We start from the raw sequence: 21,197 nt of genomic DNA, 5'->3' as shown, positions 1-21,197 counted from the left end.
ACATATCACAGAAACTAAAAGGAGAAACAGCCGGATAGATGAAAAGTAAAACCCTATTGGTTTTTGGAATGTAAGGATGTTGAAAGAGGTAGAGAAGCTAAGACAGGTTGAAAAAGAGATGGAGAACTATCGACTAGATATATTGGGACTAAGTGAAATAAGGTGGCCAGAATCTGGGGAATTCCAAACACAAAATGGTTGAGTGCTGCTGAATGCGGGTCAGACAGGTGAGGACGCAAGGCATAGGAATGGTGTAGGGCTCTTACTATCTAAAAGCAGGAAGAAGAGCTTAGTGGAGTGGAAACCAGTCTCAGAACAGATAATAACTGCACCCTTTAAAACAAATTTGTGATATGTCACTGTAATTCAATGTCGTGCACCTACTAAAATAGCTAAATGAGAATTAAAAGATGCATTTTATACAGAGCTTAACGGAGTCCTTAGGCAAACAAATTCTAGGGACATAAAAATGTTAATGGGTGACTTGAACACAAAAGTTGGTTCAGAAAAAGAGGGGTTTGAACATATCATGGGTGTGCATGGCGTGGGGATCAGGAATGTAAATGGTCAACTGTTGATAGATACGTGCGCTGAACATGACCTATTCATTGGAGGCACATTGTTTCCACATCGTAACTGCCATAAGATAACGTGGGTTTCTCCAGACCACGTTACCGAAAATCAAATTGACCACATAGTCATAAGCCACAAGTTCCGACACTCTATGTTAGATGCCAGAAATAGAAGAGGAGCAGACGCTGGAAGCGACCACCACCTAGTTTTGGCAGAATTCAGACTGACGATAGAGGCAAATAGAACCAAGCTCAATCACAGGTGCGAGAAAATAGATGAGGCAAGGTTAAAAGACCAACAGATCAAAGAAACATTTGCCCTTGAACTACAAAATAGGTTCCAGGTCCTCTCTGAAGAAAACTTTATGGAAGAAGGAATTGAAACATGTTGGCAAAAAATCAAAGACAGTTATTTAGATGTGGGAGGAAAAAATCTCAGGATTTAAGGCACATCAAAGGAAGGAATAGATCTCCGATGCTACATGGAATGAAATCAGCCCCAGAAAAGAACTAAAACTTAAGTTAAATCTTTCTAAGACAAGGGCACAGAAGAGCGAAGCGCATAAAGAATACACAGACGCGAACAAAAAAGCGAAAATTTGTTACTTAGAGAAAAAAGGAAATGGATAAATAAGTAAGCAAAATTAGCAGAAGAGGCAGCAAGACAAGGAAATATGAAAGAGCTCTACAATATAACCAAACAGTTGTCAATGAAGAACTTCAGATATGAAGGACGAGTTAAGAACAAGAATGGGGTGATGCTTACAACTCAAAAGGCATAGCTACGGAGATGGGAGGAGCACTTACTTCAAGGAACTGTTAAATTGTGAAGACAACCAAGAGGAACAGGTAAGAAATGTTCCAGAGGAAGTCGAACAAGATCAAGATATAAATTTGCAGTGCCCCACAATGGACAAAATTAGGATGGCTTTGAAAACACTAAAGAATACAAAGGCTCCAGGCCTAGACAACATAACACCAGAGTTCTTAAAAGCAGATACTGAAAGTACTGTTAAAATGCTCCATCCCTTGCTGAAGCACATTTGGCTTGAAGAGAAATCTCCAAAGGAGTGGAAAAATGGATTGGTGGTAAAGCTCCCAAAAAAGACTGTAACAACTACGGTGGTATTACATTGTTGTCAGTGCCCAGTAAGGTCCTCACCAGAATTATTTTAAACAGAATTAAAGAGTCTCTTGAAAAGAGACTGTGTAAAGAACAGGTCAGTTTTAGGGCACAACACAGTTGTGTTGATCTTATTAACGTGTTGATCTTATTCTCTTAGGATCATTTTAGAGCAAAGCAAAGAATTCCAAGCAACCATGCACCTGGCATTCACTGATTTTCAAGCCTTCGATTCCATGAAACAAAGTGCTCTGGCAGGTGTTGCGGAAGTATGGCATACCACAGAAGATCTTAAACATCATAAAATATCTATATGATGGCTACAAATGTTACATACTCCACAAGGGAAATATTACAGAAACCATAAAAGTAACAACTGAAATCCGGCAGGGTTGCATTTTATCAACACTTTTCCTACTTGTTCTAGACTCAGTTATGAGAAGAGTCACAGCAGGCAGGACACGAGGAATCCAGTGGGAGATCCATGAACGTTGAGGATTCGGATTTTGCTGACGACATAGTTTTATTAGCTCAAAGGCTGACTTTTTTTAAAAAATTTAATTGAATGGTTAGGGCCCCCCATCGGGCAGACCGTTCGCCGGGTGCTGATCTTTCAATTTGATGCCACTTCGGTGACCTGCAGTCGATGAGGATGATAAGATGATGATGATGATGATGACAGCACAACACCTAGTCCCTGGGCGGAGAAAATTCCCCGACCCAGCCAGGAATCGAACCCGGGCCCAGAGGATTGACAATCCGTCACGCTGACCATTCAGCTACCGGGAAAGGCTGACTGATATGCAAGCGAAATTAAACTTGCTGAAAGACGAAGTAGAGAATGCTGGCCTGAAGATAAATACTGGGCAAAACAAAGGAAATGAAAGTAAATTCAGGGAACATGGAAGTGCCACTGTTAATAGGGGAACAACAGGTGGAGACTGTCAACTCATTCCTGTATCTGGGTAGTATAGTGACGGAAGATGTAGAGCTGGAGATGACGAGAAAAATCGCATTAAAAAAAATTGTATCCAATATGGAAAAATAGAAATGTCACGTACAAAACAAAAATCCGTATTTTTAATACAAATGTGAAGGCTGTCCTGTACGCCAGTGATAGCTGGAAAATGGATAAAAATGTAACATTCAAGTTACAAAGCTTCAAAAACAGATGTCTTCAACGCATCATGGATACCTGGTGGTCAGAAAAAATATGTAATGAGGAGCTCTGGCGAATAACAAACCAGATACCTATAGAAGACCAGATACGAGAGAGAAAGTGGGGCACACCTTGAGAAAACCAAATGGAGCCATCGAGAAAAAAGCATTGGAATGGAATCCCCAGGGAACAAGGAAGAGAGGAAGACCTAGGGGCACATGGAAGAGGACAGTGGAAAGGGAAGCAAAAAGAGAGTGGGCAAGACCTGGGCAGAATTGAGGCAAATGGCCAGAGACCGATGGCGAGTTCTCCTGGATGCCCTATGCCCCCATAGGGGCCAAAGGAATTAAATCAAGTAAGTCATTTCATGTTTATTAAGTGAACCAACTGCTGTCTAATACCACTATTCTAGCTGTTTTCCAAGTGAAATAAAACTCTTGGAGTAACCTTCCTTTCTGCTACTGTACAATAACAAATAAATCTGCAGTATATGTATGTATGAAGAATATGACAAATGAATACACAGATTATTTGAAGAAGATGAAGTAGAAGAAATGTAGAATAAGGCAGATTCAGAATCATCTGATGACTGAGTAAACTGGAACATGAAACTGATAAAGACTGGGATGGTGAGGATAAGGAAATAAGTTTTGAAAATAACAATTTCTACTTGGGAAATGACAAAGCAATGAAACAGATGAAGAAACCTCCAAGGAAAAAATATAGGGATGCAAACTTAAAATACTATTATTCATCTACCAGAATTGTGCAATCAATCTTAGAGTGCTTACTTTTGTTTTTTGAAGAATGCTTACTTTTGTTGTTTGATGAAGGTAAGTTCGTAAAAAAAAATATGTATGTATAACAATGTGAACATAAGAAGCATTCTGGGGAATTTTTCCAGGAAATGAAATTCAAATGAGACAGATGTGGCTGAAATTAAGGATTCTACTGGGTTACCTATTTTTGCCAGTTTTCACCATTCTGGACATCTGAATTCAAAGAACTGTGGGACACAGATGGTTTTGCAATTGAGATATTTCACACTACAATGTGTTCCTAGGCATATAGTTTGACGACTTTCAAAGCAGCCACAAGAGAAACAAAATAGATAATATTAGGAAAATATTTGAACTGTGCCAGGCAAATTTTACCTAGAACTACACAATGTTTGAATATACTGCAGTGGATGAACAGTTAGTCATTTTCAAAGGAAAGTGTAGTTTTCACCAGTAGATACTAAGTAGGATAGCAAAGTATGATCTGAAAATTCTAATGCCCTGTGATGCCAGGACTTCGTACGCCCTTGCCATGGAAATATACGTCAGAAAACAGCCAGATAGGCCACACAAAGTTTCAAACTTGCTGCAAGATGTGGTAACTTGCCTGAGCAAGGCGACTGAAGGGGCTTGCCATAAAATAATGGCAGACAAATGGTTTTACTTGTTGCAGCTTGTCTAATTTACCAAATAAGAAAGAATGTGATACTTTTTTCATCCATACACTTGGATAATAAAGGAGAAGACAGCAAAAAAGGCCTTGAGACTATCACAATGTACAATTCCACAAAAACAGGAGTTGATACATTGAATGAAATATGCATGACCTAGTCCATGTCAAGAAAAACAAAACACTGGTCCTGTGCAATATTTTCCATTTCCTGGATATTTCTGGAATAAATGCTCAAATAATATTTTCCAGAAATTATGAGATCAATAATATGACTAGGAGATTGTTCCTACGAGAACAAGGAGTTCAGACAACACAGCCAGTTATACACGAGAGAGCAGCAGCAGCAACAACAACATGCTACCATATCCATCAAACAATAAGTGGTCAAGATGACAACAAAATAAGACGAAAACCATGGGTCTTCTACAGAAAAACCAGGCCTTGCAAACAGAAATGTGGCCAATATAAAAAACAAGAAGGGAAGGTGTGAAAACAAAACGTCTCGGTGCAAAGTTCATAAAGAAATGTGTCCAAGTCATACGGTTACAATATGTAGTGATTGTTTCAATAAAGAAAATGTTTTGTATTTATAATTAAACATAAAATAATTAGAAAATATTGAAACTTGACAGAACTAATAGATATAAAGGGTGTTCAGAGAGAGTCTGAAAAGAGGAAGTAGGTTGTGCTGGGAAATAATTGTTAAGAAAAAAATTTTATATGTTGCACTGTTTTCGTATTAATTAGCACTGAAGTTAGCTAATCAGGCCATTACAAGTGCAAATTCAAGCCGGCCCACAGAGACGGTGTCATCAAATGCATTCTTTGTTTTCTAAAACCAAAACTGGACATCGAATGGCAGTAGGGACTGAACCCAAGCCGAAAGCTAAGCAGTCTCAGGCACTATCACCTACACTAGGAAACAACTGACACCAACTGTATCTGGTGGGCCACTTGAATTTGCCCACACAATGGCCCGATTGGCTAACTTCACTTGTAATTAACTCAGAAATGGAATCACAGTGGTAATTTCTTCTTAACAATTATTTCTCAGCATACCCTGTAATACCCTTACAAGCTTTTGACAGTTTCTGAACAACCTATATAACACTTGAACGTGGAAAGAAAGAAATATAACTACTTTTGATTACTGTTTGTAGTGTTAACAATTAAATTAATATTTCCAATGCATAGAAAGTGTACAAACATGTGGAAGAATTTATGAATTCAGTATCATAAAATTACAACATTGATGTTTTGCACTATAACATTATTCAGATTCTTAAACCTTGGGTTGTTTCCAATGCCCCTCATCAGTACTAACAACATAATACAACATGCCAGTCGATAAGGGTTAAATAGATTTTTTGTTTGGCCAGCTTTTGGCCACTTTAAATATTTGATGACTATAGGTTGGGCCATATCTTTGAGAGCACAACAGTCTTCAACTTCAGAAATAATAGTAGACTTCTTGTGGTTAGCAGTAGGTTTACTGACACGAAAATATCTTGCATGCCCAATTTGACATTTCGTGAATAACAGAATGTGATTTTCATTTCTTTTGTACCATAAAAATGTTTGTCACTTTCAATCATAATTTTTGTTTAAATTATAATATGCACGATGCATTTTGGAAAACACTTGCCTTTTTCACCAGTTTTTTTAAATTATATTGCTAGCTGTACCAACCATGCTCTGCTTACCATGGTCTGCTTAAATGGAAAAGAGAGAAAAGAGAAAGATGATTTTTGTAATATGTATGGGAATTTGATATATGTCCTAATTCCCTTCCCTCCCATCTCTGTCCATCTGCCCATCTTCCCTTCTTTGTCCATCACTTTCTCTTTCCCCTCTTTCTAACCATCTTATCCTCCCTCTTTCTCTCCATCCTCCCTCTTTCTCTCCATCCTCCCTCTTTCTCTCCATCTTCTCCTGCTCTCACCCTCTCTCAGTCCATCATCTCCTCTACCCCTTTCTCTGTGCACCCTCTCCTTGCCCCCCCCCCCCTCTCTCACCATCTCCTCCTGCCACCTCTCTGTCCATGTCTCCTTCCCATTTTCTATGTCCATTTCTTCCCATCCACCTGCCCATCTCTTCTTCCCCTCTCTCTGACCTTGAGCCTTGTTTATTGTCATTGCAAATTCAGATTCTGCTGTAGTATTATCATCATAAACTAATAAGCCATAAATACAGATTTTCAGTTTGCTAACAATGTTTCACTACACATATTACAAACATAAATATATTTGAAAAATAGGTACCTAAAAACATCCCCATATTAGAATTCAATGATGCATCAAAATTTCAAAGCAATCAGTCATGAACTTTTGAAGATTAACAATTTTGAACACTCCAACATTTACATGCCATTTCAATAGGTGTAGAAAACCATGTGAGTATTCGAATGCAATGTTGTGTCAAAATTTCAAAGAAATCCAAGAACAACTTTTGGAGGTTTGAGATTCTGAAGAGAAGAATGTCTATGTTTGCACTTATATAGAAACTGTTAATGTTCCTAATCACAAATCTTCGAAAATTTTTGACTGAATGCTTTGAAATTTTGACACAATGTTGCATATATAACATATAATTTTTTATAAATTTAATAATAGGGAAACACTATTACAAAAAAGTATCAAAAAGTTATATTTACAGGTATCTGAAAACATTTCTGTATTAGAATACAACTCTGTGTCAAAATTTCCTGCAATCAGTCAAAAACTTACAGAGACACACAATTTTGAACAAATGGACATTTACATTTTTATTTATATAAATGGAGAGTTGGATAACATACTGTGTGACATGTTGTATCCTTATTCCAAAAATTTACAGTTACTAATGCTTCAGGTCCCACAGATAATGGGAAATGTGAAAGAATTTTTACTTCACACTACCTGCAGAAACAAGGAATAACAACAAATGTTTGCTTGTTTGCGTCAAAATTAAATTTCCAGAATGATGCAGAAGTTCACATGCAGCACGAATTATGTTTAACTCGTCACAATTTAATGAAAAACACACTTTATGTTATAATTATCTATTCAAACAATTCAAGGGCATCATACATAATATAACAAATTGTGATTGGTTGAGGAAAATCTTTTGTTGTTAAAATGAAACTATTATTTTCAGTCACAGGTTTTGAGAACAAGTTTATAATAGAAACAACAGAGAGACTGGGTTGTGCTTGGTTAGTTACTTCAAGGCAACACCTGTGATGCTAGATCACAGGACTACAAGACACAGTGCATCCAAATTTGGGCAAAAATTTTTATTTTTTCCTATCCTGATCATTTATTGCCAGTGTCACTTGGATCAGCCTTTGTATATTTAGAACTTTGTGTTGACGAAAAACTGTTGACAATTTTGTTAGGTTTTCTCGACTAGTCTGTGCATGAAATACACGTATGAGTAGAATGTAGATGTACAATCTACAAATATGTGCATTTTATACACAAACTTGACAGCATGAGTGATCTACAAATGTAAATACTTCACATCCTAATGATTATGCAAGTGATTAACAAGATTCTATTACTTCACAAAGATAACTGATGAAAAATCAACCAAAAATCTTGGAAACCAACTATTGACCAAATTGATAAATCCACAGTAAGGCCATTTATTCTATTGCTGGTGTGGCCTGTTCATTTATGTAAAATAAAACTTCCAGGCATGTTGGCAATTTCATGAAAAAATAAGCTTAAATTTGTAAATTGTTTCACATTCATTCCTTAGAAGCAAATATATCCCTGAAGAGGGACATATCAAAAGAAATTTAAAGACCATCCTCTTATGGCAGTTAAACCGTGATCAAAGAAAATATTTACTAAACACGAGAATTTCTTAAAACTATGTTCATTCATATATGGGCTTTTACTATAACTCTTGTTGTTTAACTGGCATGCAAAACTGACACATTATCATATGATATTGCAGTGCCAAGGCTATTCCAAACTACGATACAATGTTCCTTTGGACATGCATGCACATACGAAGGAACAGGCGTTCCACCAACTACTTTCATGAAATATATGAAATGTATTCACAGTTACCTGAATGGACAACCATCAGTTGTATAATGGAATGATGATAATGAAAATTTTTGCCGGGCCGATGGAACATTGCATCGTAATTCAGAATAACACAGACACTACAGTATTGGACTTCTCCGCTGACACCGGGCAAGCAACTTTCTAGTAAAACACCTCCCCTGTACAGGAATATACATAATGGATGTACGAGTACACATTACATCACAGTAGATTTTTCTTTCACACAAGTTCTTACATGGAGAACTTTTTCAGATGGTTTATAAACAGAGGTAACTGATGTGTCTCAGCTTTACAGAGATTAACTCAACACAATTCTCAACTGTGTAAAAGATATTGACTCCAGAAAGATGACACTTCCATACTGATGATATTGCAAGACTCAGAGAAGTTTTCTGCTTGTGCTAAAATTGTGTGGCAGCACTTCTGTGACAGATAACATGACTTTGATGTTTGTTAGAATGGCCATTAGAATTGGCTCACCATATTATGAGTGCTTTTGGATTGCCAGGATTTGCTGGTGCAACAACAGTTTTCAGGAGTCTGAAGTCTATTTACATAAAAATAATAAAGCAGATATTTCTTGTTTCCATTACAAAAATTTATCTTCCTTCACAGGTAAGCAAAGGATGAGTAATAGAAAGAATCAAGTCAAGAAATTAACGACAGGAATGTGATGGTACACATGAACTGGAAATCAAATGATAACATACAAAAAGAAACACTCAACATTTTCATTCTCTTCTGTGCAGTATTTTCCTCTTCACCCTCAATTGTTTTGGTCATATCATCTTTCCAGTCCTACATAAATTTTCAGTTGTGTTCTCTTGTCTTTCATTCCAAACTTGGGTTCAATTATGTTAATGTTGATCTCATGACAGTTTAAAAAGATAATTTCATTTTTCTAATAAAAATTATTTCAAACAAAAGGTTTAACTGTGAATTATGCCACACAACCGATGCTCCAAGTGTGATAAGCATTATCTTTTTTTTAAAAAAAAAGGGGGGGGGGGCAGAAAAAACAGAACAAACACAAATTACATGCTTCATAAACAACAAGAAACAAATGCTGATTATCTTCATAGGTTCAAGTTAGCATTCACAATATTTCCAAACACACTGAAATCCTACAATTTTATTCTCAATGCAGAAACTGACATTACGTAAGTCTGAATTTTGACAAATGACATTTTTAAGGGCTATTAATTGCTTACAATGGGCAAACAACAACAACTATGATTTAGGCCGCCGCCGCTGACCAGACTGACTGACTCACTCTGTCAGTACAATCGCAGAGTGGGCTCAGTTCACATCACAGGCTATGACAGTTCATAGCAACCAGATTGGTGCCTATAGCAAGACTAGCAGTGAGATTACCGATATTGTCTGCAAGAGTACTACTACTGATGAGCTTGTACCACAACAAATTGACTCTACTCAAGTTAAGGTAAATATTCATGTAAATAAAGAACCATATTAATTCATGTGCGCATTTGTGTTGTAGAAAGAGGATACCAACAACCCATAACAACATCCTCTCCATTGTTTCTTTGCTGTACAAGACTACATAAATACATATCCTTCAAATCAATTTCCATCAATTATGGACAAAAAAAGGTCAATGATATGAGTGCCATAGCCTTTCAAAAGGTAAGGATGAGACTGATGATAAGGAAATATTAGAGGAGACCACAATCTGAAACTTAGAACAAATACAATCACAGAAACTGCTTTTACCCGAACACAGATTAACAATGGGGTGCCAAATTTACTCAAGAGAAAATACATAAATCTCATTTCTAACACTATTCTCTTCAATGCTGATTTCCCTCTTATGCTGACTAGCTGTGACTGCAGAGAATGTTGCTGCCATTTAAGCCTTGACATTTTGTTTTCTCTGACTAGTTCTCTTTTGGAGAAAAAATCTAATATTTATGTGGTATCTTGCGTGTGAGTGCGTTTGCTGCCACCTGGCGAGTAAAACTGTTTCTATCTATATCTGACAATGTTTTCATTATGAAGAACTAATTTTCTTGAAACCCTTAAATGGTGTAGTAAGTTTCTGCTGATACTCCATCTTTTCCATGCAGTTTCACCTCAACCTACATCAGGCAGCTTCAGATATTTGGTGTTTTAACAAAAACACCAAATCTCTGAGAAGCTGTCCAGAAAAGCTCTAGATAAAATATCTGATAAGAGGTGCAGATCTTTGGTTAGTAGTACAGTAAAATTATTTAACATCACATGTACAGTTTCTTTCCTCTCTATATCCATAAAAAAAATAGTAGCACTAAATAAAATAAAGTGGCAGAGGGGGCAGGATCAAAGTCAATGGACATTAGGAATACAGTATATTTAACATTGTAACTGTAGCATTGTGTCACTTATTTTCTTTTTAATTTCTAATGGGTATTACAATTTTTGGACTGAGGTCCTCAAATCTGTCATTTACATTAGCTTAAAATAGTAAAGCAGTAATAATGAAGTACAACACCAAATGATTACATGACAAATTGTCCAAAAGAGGCAGACAATCACTAGCAAACAAGGATATGGTCAAGGGTGTGATACAATAATGAGTATGCCTATAAACAATATTATGAAAAGGATTTACTGCTATTCACCATAAAGATGATATGCTGAATTGTAGAAAGGCATAACGAAAAGACTTACATATTGAGCTTTCGGCCAAAGCTGGGGCAGCTGGCAATAGCAGTCATATGTGGGTGAGTTGTGCTTGCTTATGTGAATGAGTGTGTGTTTCCTATGTGTTTTCTTTCTGAAGAAGGCTTTGGTTGAAAGCTTTTTGTTGTGCCGGTCTGCAACTCAATGCATCATCTTTATGGTAAGTAGCAATCTGTTCTTTTCATAATATTGTTGGTATTCCAACCTGGACTTTCCATTGTTTGATTAAGCCTATAAACAGTACTTCCACTCTCAAAAATCAGACAGGGTCTCAACATGGGCTTACCTCACCAATGAAAAATGTGACTACTGTCTATCTCTCTGTCTCTCTCTCTCACCTTCATGCAATGGTCCTGGCCTCCAGTTACAACACGACCTCCTTCACAGTCCAAAGCAGTGATTGGTTGCCTGTGAGCACGAGCTTGAACTAAACGTGAACAGCGAACTTCCTCCTCAGTTACAGCTTCACTTTCATTTTTCTGTCCCGTATTTCCATGCGCACTGCCACTGGATCCAATAAACTTCATATCAGCTGCAGAACCAGCACTTCCTGTTCGTATATGTGCTGCAAAAGTAATTGGGGAAAAGCTCATATTTCTCTGTATTAAAATCACAAAGAATCATCTTTACGAAAGGAAAGGCTGAGATCTACCATTATCTTGCAACCCCCCCCCCCCCCTCCACAAGTAAAACTGTGGGTTACTGTCCCTACATTATTATTATTATTATTATTATTATTATTTTTTTTTTTTTTTTTTTTCCCCCCTCCCTCTCTCTGATCTAGCATGTGTCCATTGCTAATGTTAACGATCATGTGAAATATTACAAGGTATTCAAGATAGGTAATATTCAACAGAACCAATGGATGCTGTGGTAAAATGAAATATTTTACAATAACTATTTCCATTTAAACTGTACCCCTGGTCAGTCCCAACTGACCCATCAGGACCAAAACATCGATCTTTGTTGCACTCATTTCTCACACTACTTCAACTAAATCAATAATGCACTTTTCAATATCACATTGTAAATGCAATTTCTGGAGCTGCTAAATGTATCCTCTTTCTCTCTTGTGTCAGTTTCAAGTTCTTTAGTTCCCTGGCGCATTTTGTTTCAATCTCTCTTCATACAACTTTTTCCTTTACTGTAGCAAGTAGCTCAAGTGTAACCAGTCTGAAGTCTCCCCCAGGGATATACCATTCTCTTATTTCTACTTAGTCTCAAGATTCGTGAAAGTATCTGATCATCTTACAGATGGAGCACAAAAGCCCAAGGAAAATTAAAACAGAATGAAAAGGAATTTGAACCATGTTTTTCACAAATGCAAGTTCAGCACATTTGACACTGCCCCACATTTATCTGTATAGGGAAATGAGAATTAAGAAACAAAATAAATAAAGAGCCTGACTCCAAGAATGACTCAATCATTCCAGTCTGAAATGGCTGTTCTTGGAAAATAGACTGTTCAGCACCAAAATACAGTGGGTGCTGAGTAACAGAATATTTTGCATACAGAAAGGAAAGCACTGGAAATAATTTCAGAAATTGCATTTCATTCCTAAACTGAGAAAGTTGTTATACACTTGTGTCAACCATTCTCCAGTAACTAACAATCTTTGCATTGCTTCTTCAAATCTTGACTCTTTGATTATTCCTTCTGATATTGCTCTTACATATTATGGATGCATGTAAAAATTTTAAAAGACACAAAAATTCAGTCCTACTCACTGCGCCGAAAATTGGTGAATCCCCAACCATCAAGTGCAAGGGGACGTTTGCCACTTTTCCCAAAAGTTTCAAGTTCCAGAAAATCTAGAGCTCCATTCAAACGAGCAGCCACCACCCGATTCCCAATTACTTTTACAGCTGTGACTGCCACTCCACTGCCATCATCAAACAGACACTGAAAAATTGAATACAATTTTACAACAAAAATACTGCACAAAGTTATGATGTACTATAGTTTTCTTTTTTTATTTTCTTAACAACACAGCGTGTTTTTAAACTACAGTACTTGGAAAAATGAGACACTGCAATGTTTCAGAAAGGATAAAAACAAAACTATTCCTCTGTGTTCTCAGGTCCCTCCGTAACGACATCCTTAGAAATAGCAACATATTCGGAAGAAACTACCAGATATTTATGACAACAAAGATATAAATTTCACAGCTGTGCTACTAGGATGATGATTAAAAATGTGGTACCACAAGACAGGGTTAATAAACAAAAAAGGTAGAAAAGAAAATAATCTGAAAATTAATAAAACCATTTCTTTTTGCTTATTTGATTTCTCCTGAAGTTATCAAAATGCAGACAATCAATAAAGGAAATAAATTTAGAATATGATAATGTTAACTTTCTGGCAGATAAAAAAAAAAAAAAAAAAAAGAGGGTCGTCTTATACTCAGGGTCTTCTTATACTCAAGTAAATATGGTGTATGTTTCATGGGGACAAAAGACACCCATGAGTATTGCTGCATATACAGGAAAACAACTCCATCTTTATTTAGTATTCGTACCTTAAATGCACCAGTATTGGCTTCCCAAAACTCCAGTCTCCCATCAGCACAACCAGCAGCCACCAAGTTGTCCCGGCAATCTAGGCACCAGACAGGAGGTGGAGGCCGAGACGACACTGTTGATGGACTGGCTGAATGGGGTGATACTGGAGATGGAGGCTCTGCCGACGGCAGTGTTCGATGGAGGTTGGAACCCGGAATTGGTGTTGGGTTAGACAAGGGAGGACGGAATGAACAGTTTTCCTGTAAAACTGGAAAATCTGTTGTACGTTCAGTTTTTTGGCGTTGCTGAGAAATAAACTCTTCAAACAGCAAGCGGTACCTGAAAGAAAAAAAAAAATATTCGCATTTTGTCTGAAAATAATACAGTTACAGAGTTGTCAATATTAATCGATGTGCTGCTATCAACATTGAAATCTTTCTACCAAGTGAACAAATTGTTATACCATGACAAAATTTTGGATATTATTCCACTTTCATCACTGACAGTCCTTAAATATTTGTTACAGTACAACTAAGAATGCACTATACACTATGGCTACTTTCGCCTATAAGCAGTACTTCTTTTCCCTGTGCCCTTGTTCCACAATACTGCATGGTTAACATCATTGTTAATGGATATGGTATGGATAGTTTAAGAGGTGGTCAGATGCACTTCCTGTTGCCACCCCATTATCCCCGGGACAGAATATGTCTGTATGCAGTGTTAAACATGTGAAAGTGGGCAAAAAAATTCTAAATGTTTGAAAATCATGTAACTAAAGTGGGATCTGGATACCAGCCATTATTCACGAAGTGTGATGTGGGAAAAACCACATACAGGCTGGTTGGCACACTGACCATTGTCATTGATCCGCCAGGTGGATTTGATCTAGGACCAGCGCACCTCTCTGTTCTGGAAGCAGGGCTTTGACATGCATGGATGGCTATGCAGGTGGGTTTCATCTATAGGCATTACAATAAATGTGAAGTATACTATGCACTAATAATACAGCACATTTAACAATTATTACTTCTTGCAAACACTGTCAATAATTTTCTACTATCCGGATTCTATTAAATATCACATTTCTGTAAAGTAAAACAATAGAATCATAAACTAGCTAAAATAATTGTAAATGCAAACGAATTGCAGGTGAAGTAGGCTGGGCTTTTTTTGTTGTTTTAAAATTCTACTTTATCTCCAATTGTTGCAGACTATATTTTCATCTTGGTGGCATAAACCATGTAATTAAATGTATTTCTTTGTTGTCTACCAAGAAGCTGGTATTCTGAATAGTCCCATAAATACATTCCACGTGGGAAAAATATATCTAAAAACAAAGATGATGTGACTTACCAAACGAAAGTGCTGGCAGGTTGATAGACACACAAACATAGACACAAAATTCAAGCTCTCGCAACAAGCAGTTGCTTCATCAGGAAAGAGGGAAGGAGAGGGTAAGGGGTCATTCCAATCCCGGGAGCGGAAAGACTTACCTAATGTCTATAACTGAAGTTTTGTTTGATGGCCACATTAACAATCATTCTTTGAAACAGTGCCCTCACATAAAAGAGCAATAGCTCCAAGCCATCTTCAAGAAAGCCATAATAGTTGTTTCAGAGTGCCATAGAGCTTTACTGAATGACATTTTTCCATTGCTGCACTATGGGACGCACTTTCAAAATAACAAAACCACTCTCGAGCTCCTCAGTATAGTCATAGAACTGTGTGTGGCTCAAACTCCTGCCTACACACAGAATTCGCATACTATGAAGAATTATTTTTAGTTTTATACTCTCACTAAACACAAATCTCAGAATATCTGGTATTGCACATTTGATTCATCGCACAACACTGCTCATTAATAGCTGAAACTCAACAACATTTTCAATCTTGCAACATTTTAGATCTTATTTATGTGACTGTCAATTGATGAATGCCGCAAGTATACAGTGAATGATTATTTCTATTTCTTGCATTATTTGTATTTCACCTAGGACATTCTAACACATACAATATGTTCTCCATGGGACAGCAATTAACCATTTAAAATAAAAAGCTATACATAATTATAATGCTATAATTCTTACTAAATAGTGAATATTCTTGACATTCTATCAACATGTACAGTTCTAGAGAACTATTACTACAAACAGCAAGCAATGTGAAGGATGCATCTCTCATGAATTTGCTTCTAGCTGATACACAGAAAGTAACGGGTAGATTTGACGATATCAAGATATCAGGGAAAACTTAATGAAGCTGTATTTACATGAGACTGAAGCTTCCCTTCTATGATTCTTGTTCTTACCTCTCTCCATAGTCAAAACCAGTTCTGGGATCTGGAGGTGCCACTACTGAAAGCTGCTGATGAGAAGCAGATGTGAAGTTTGCAGATATAGCATGCCTCAAATCAGGAAAGGATGGTAACACCTGATTTCCTGGCAATGGTGTGATAACAGAAGAAGGCTCATCACCACGTGAGGGTGGAGAACCACTTTCATAGTCAGAATGGGTACCCTCCTCTGAACATGAACGGTGTATTGGTGGGTGTGAGAAGAACCTGCACACAATTAAGGAAATGTATTAAACAGAAATTTTGACATGATCACCACTCCCAAAGTGTAATCCATAATGTTTCACATCTTACTTTTTTTGTTCCCTCTACAGATAAAAATAGCAAGAAACTTTCTTTTCATAGTGTGGTTGCTCACAGTAGAGGTAGCAGGAAAACAGACCAATGTCAAAAGATTTCAATAAGTAAAAAATCCAACTGAGAGCTGGTTTGGGACTCCCAAAAATCTCAACATTTCACTCATTTTCCAATACTTATCATAAGAAAAGCTACTAATGTGCCAATTTTTGCCAAAGTGTTTACCTACTTAATAATCAAGCCACCACTCAACAGAAATACTTAGGTCATACAACAACCATTCCTTTCATATATAAAGCTTCCCATTTCATACTGCAGTGGGAGAAGAAAAATAATACATTAACTTTTCTCAACTTTTTGGCAGCTTATTCATTAGGAGAAAGAAAGATTATAGTGATTAAGAAAAGCATGATAAAATTAAAACAGTGGGTAATAAATGGACAGATTTGAAACGCTTCTTTGTATAGAAAGACTTTCACAAGCCCATACCTAACCATATATCAGCCCATTCCTATTCACTGTTATACAGTATCTGGTAAAAGGCAAGTCTATTTACCATCAACAGAATGGATTTTAGTGCAATTATAAAATAAAGAAAAAAATAATGTTTCAGATACTGGTACAGCTATATTCCAGGGCAGCAAATATCATTCTGTGTCCCAAATAACTGTCATCTAGCTGGAATGGTTCATAACCGTGTTTATACTTATTAGTTTTCAATTTTCCATACAGATTTAGCATCCTCTATCTTCAATCATTCAAGCAAAATCTACTGTTTATGAAAATATCTCTTTCAACCTTAACATCGACTACAAAAATACACATGAAATAACTTATACTGATATTAATCCACACAGCTGCATTTTTACTTTCTTGTGATGACAAATATTTTACCCATTACAACAGACAGCAACAAAATGAGTTATCTGGACCATGTTCTACAGTATACCTCACAAGAGCAAATTTTGCGTCTACAATTTCTACACAATACTAGAATCAATATGTCATTTTCTGCAGCACAAAAATAACCAGGGAAGAAAAAACAGTCAGTGAATGGGGGGGGGGGGGGGGGGTATATAAATTAAATCAGAAGATTGAAATACAACACAACAAATACACAACCATTATAGATTTTATAATAACAGGAAAAGAAAATGTGCACAATAAGGAGAACAAATAGCCAACTCACCTTGCTCTGTCTGTGAAGGCAAGCAACTCTCCCGAAAGCCCATCCCAAGAACGCAGTTCCCCACCAAAGCAGCAGCTGACTATAATGCCACCATCAGCAACAATCCATTCTACTTGCTGAGTATGACCCTCCAGTGCAAGAGGCACAGATTCCCTCAAGACTACCTACAATATAACACAGATATTTCATCACAACAAATTAAATTTTCATTCAAAGAAAGAAAGGGAAATGGAGATGACGAGCAACCATGGAGCATGTCTCTAAGGCAGGAAACATACAGAGCACTGTTTGCCCTTTTCATAGCAAACAATGATTGAATGAACTCAGAACTTAGATACTGTGCTAGTATTTCGCTATGGATTGTTCTACATGTTGAATTCAGAAAATTTCTAATGACAACTAGCTATTATGATTTCCTTATGAAAGATTACAATACTTTTAAATATTTTGTTGGCCCTGTTGTCTGTCATGTTGGATGACACTGAAACATTTGCTCAAAATAGCTACAAACATTAACACTTCCGAAAAGGATGCGAAAAATATTGCAGTGTTTATGTAAATAGTGCTAAGTTACCAAATGTTGTCTCTGTAGGTTCCACACTATTCTGGTGGAGTTCCTGCTCACCACTTTCAGGGGATAATGTTGACTGCCAATAATGAACATGTGCTTTATGAAAATATTGCAATGTTCATGGAATTCAACTAGATGCAATGTCCAATGCCCACCAGTATTATGAACAATATTCTCAATACGTTCATCTAGTGAATGCATTTAATGCAGTTACATCAGCTTACCAAATTTTTTACCTAAGGCAATGGTTTATTAGAATGATCACTGCTGTCTAAATGAGAGTTTTGGAGGAATTTTACATGTAGTTGACAGTTCATAAATTTACATAAGCTTTCTTTCAACAGAAAGAGGTAAGTTGTACACTAAAACATACAAAGTAAGGATTAACTGCTGCACATAAAGACTTTCATCAAAGAAGTATGGTGTGGGCACTGAATCTACCCAACAGTGGGGTAGCATAAAGCAGAAATGTAAATGCAAATAATACGAACCCACTACAAGATTTGAAACACTGTCCACAACAAAATGTTGAGATTTCATATAGCAGGATGTTTTTATCTGTATTTCTTAAGCCATGTGTAAAAAAGGAACTGACGTACAAGATAGTTATATTTAAAAGCTACTATAAAAATAGCAGATGTCCACCATAAATGCAAGCCTTGCATTAACTTTCTTTTTTGTCATCAACAACATGTCAACCAATACCACTATCCAATGCAGTACCTTGCAGTGGCAAATATTATTCTTATTCTTCCCTTCATCTCTCATACACCTGCTCCTTTCAACAAATGTGAACACGCATTTCCAAAGTAATTTACACCAGATATTCACTATTACCTGTGTGTCACCTTCATTAGCTGCCCCACTGCCTTCTCCACTCCAACCAGCACGCCACTCTGCATAATTACGGGAACAGACACAGCGATAGAGCACGGCAGTGGTGTAAGCAATCACAGCTACACTCACAGCACAAAGAACTGCAGTTAAAAACAGCTCTGTAGGTGACTGGGGCACCAAAGGCGCTGACGACTGGTGAGATGCTGTGCTTGCAGATCCATCTAAAACATCAAACATAATTCATTATTTTGGTTAGAAAGATTTATTGGTTATTCTTTAATTCAGCACATTCTTGAAATATGAAATACTGCATTTTGCACAACATGACAGCTGCCATCAAAATAAATAACAAAATGTGTGGAAGGCATGTTTAACATTTATACATGTCTGGTCTACAAATTAGTGGAGTACCTCCTCATCATAGTCAGGCCATAATGTTAACTGCCAATAATGTAGATGAGCTCCACGAAAATATTGCAATGTTTAGGGGATTCAACTATGTGCAATGTCCAATGCCCACCAGTAACAGGAACAATATTCCCAATAAGTGCATCTAGTGAATGCATTTAATGCAGTTACATCAGCTTACCAAATTAACAAACAGTATGCCGGTTAATGCCTAAAGCATGTATCGTAAAACAAGTAATATATGTAATTTATAAACTGTAATATGAATGTACAGTGAAATATATGCAAATACATCAGTTATTACAAAACAACCAGAGTTTTTAAAAGAAGTAAGAAGAAAGTGGGATAAAATACTATCCTCTTACTGAGAATGCAGGAAAAGCAGACACACAATTGCTTAGTTCACACTCATTTTGGATTCTGCATCACAAAACAATTCCCGTGCTTTCAAATGCGGTAAGAAGTTTTCCAGGATTTTCTAGTTTTTAAGAAATAACAGCAAATAAAAGTTCCAAATTTTCTTATTCCTATACAATGGTTTCAGCTCAATGGCAAAAAATTAATACTATGTTTTATGTCAATTATATAAAATATGGTAACAAACAACAAATACTTTAATGTATTTTTACTTCCACAGCCTGCTTTTTTACTTACTACGCAAGCTAACAGTGTGTGACATCTATATTTATAATATTATCATCTTCTTCTTTTGCTGGTTCTTTGTGAAGCTGTCACAGGAAAACCCTGAAAAGCCTATTCACATAATGAATTAAGTGACATTGTGAACCCATGTGTCCAGGAATAATTAGCAGGTCTGTGTTACCCTTTGATATGAAATCTGTAGCTTCTAGGGTATGGTGCCTCTGAAAGAATTTGGTACCATCATCCGTAAGTTATACATCCTTTTCATGACTTTTCAGTTACATATTTTCAGGCAGAATTACGTTCGAAAAATCACATTTGGCACTTTTGAGGACTCTTTCAAAGTCCTTCAAGGTGACTAAAGCAACTGACATCATATAACTGCATACACTCTCATGGTCAAAGTCACTTAAAATGACAGTTTCCTGGGTGCAGTACCGCAACATAAATAACAAACTATCACTGATGAAAACAATGTTTCAGGCACAGTTGCAGTGGCCTCCTTCTGGACCCAGGAAACTTTCATGTTAATTGATATCATATTAACACAGGCATGCATTTGACTTGTGTTGCAACAAAGCAAATAGTCTTTCCTTATGATTACATCACATGGAAGTGTAATAAAAAAGTGAGTGAGTGTTGTTCTTCTACTGTGCAACAATATTGACAGCCTGCCACAAGGGATGAACACAAATGACAACCGCTAGGTACTGCCCCTATAATCTGCGAGTACTGCTGTCACCACCACAGCGTTGCATGCGAGCCATGCCTGCTGCGCTGGCCTATCGGCGCTCACAGTGGTTCCAAAAAGCCAGTAGCGCAAAGGGATCAGACTGCAGTCGTGTTACAACATCGCTCATGATTGTTTATCTATTCATTGTTGTTCTGGTTGCTGATAGTTGCTATGTCTTGGTATCCGATTTGGATTTGTTCTCTGGTCTTGGTATTTTGCTTGTGGGCTGTGTTGTCAGTCATTCTGTTGTGTGTGAGTGTGTTGTCCCGGTGATTCCCTGTTAATGCTGGTGGCCCGTTGGCCGGTGCGCTCCTGTCTCATTCAATTTTGGTTACTAGAATTGGCGACAAGGTAAAAGGTTAACAGTGCATTATGGATAAAAACTTGACAGCTCGTGAAACAGCACCAGCTGCTCCTGTAGCAGCAATTGCAACAGCACTTCCAACGGCAGGTCCAGCAGCAAATGGACCGTCAGAATGATTACAGGTAAAAGGTTTACAACCAATCCAGATAGCGGTCAACTCTTCATTTCCGCCATTTAATGATACCAAGGACGACTGGGACACGTATTTGCAGCGTCTGAAACAGCACTTCCCTGCTTTTCAGGTTTCTGATG

General features: G+C 37.1%; 1 protein-coding gene across 1 annotated transcript in view; it reads right to left on the bottom strand.

Annotated features, from left to right (window-relative positions):
• Positions 1-21,197, bottom strand: part of LOC126457717 (sterol regulatory element-binding protein cleavage-activating protein) — a 229,539-nt gene that overhangs the window by 76,275 nt on the left and 132,067 nt on the right. The window contains exons 14-19 of the mRNA XM_050094254.1: positions 18,799-19,019; positions 17,391-17,554; positions 15,860-16,111; positions 13,566-13,887; positions 12,775-12,949; positions 11,385-11,611 (exon numbers count right to left, since the gene is read on the bottom strand). Of these exons, the coding sequence (XP_049950211.1) occupies positions 11,385-11,611; positions 12,775-12,949; positions 13,566-13,887; positions 15,860-16,111; positions 17,391-17,554; positions 18,799-19,019 (1,361 nt within the window). The remainder of the gene's footprint in view (positions 1-11,384; positions 11,612-12,774; positions 12,950-13,565; positions 13,888-15,859; positions 16,112-17,390; positions 17,555-18,798; positions 19,020-21,197) is intronic.

Source organism: Schistocerca serialis, chromosome 2 (assembly GCF_023864345.2).
Source record: "Schistocerca serialis cubense isolate TAMUIC-IGC-003099 chromosome 2, iqSchSeri2.2, whole genome shotgun sequence".
Taxonomy (NCBI): Eukaryota; Metazoa; Arthropoda; class Insecta; order Orthoptera; family Acrididae; genus Schistocerca; species Schistocerca serialis.
This window is presented reverse-complemented; position numbering and strand designations above follow the sequence as displayed.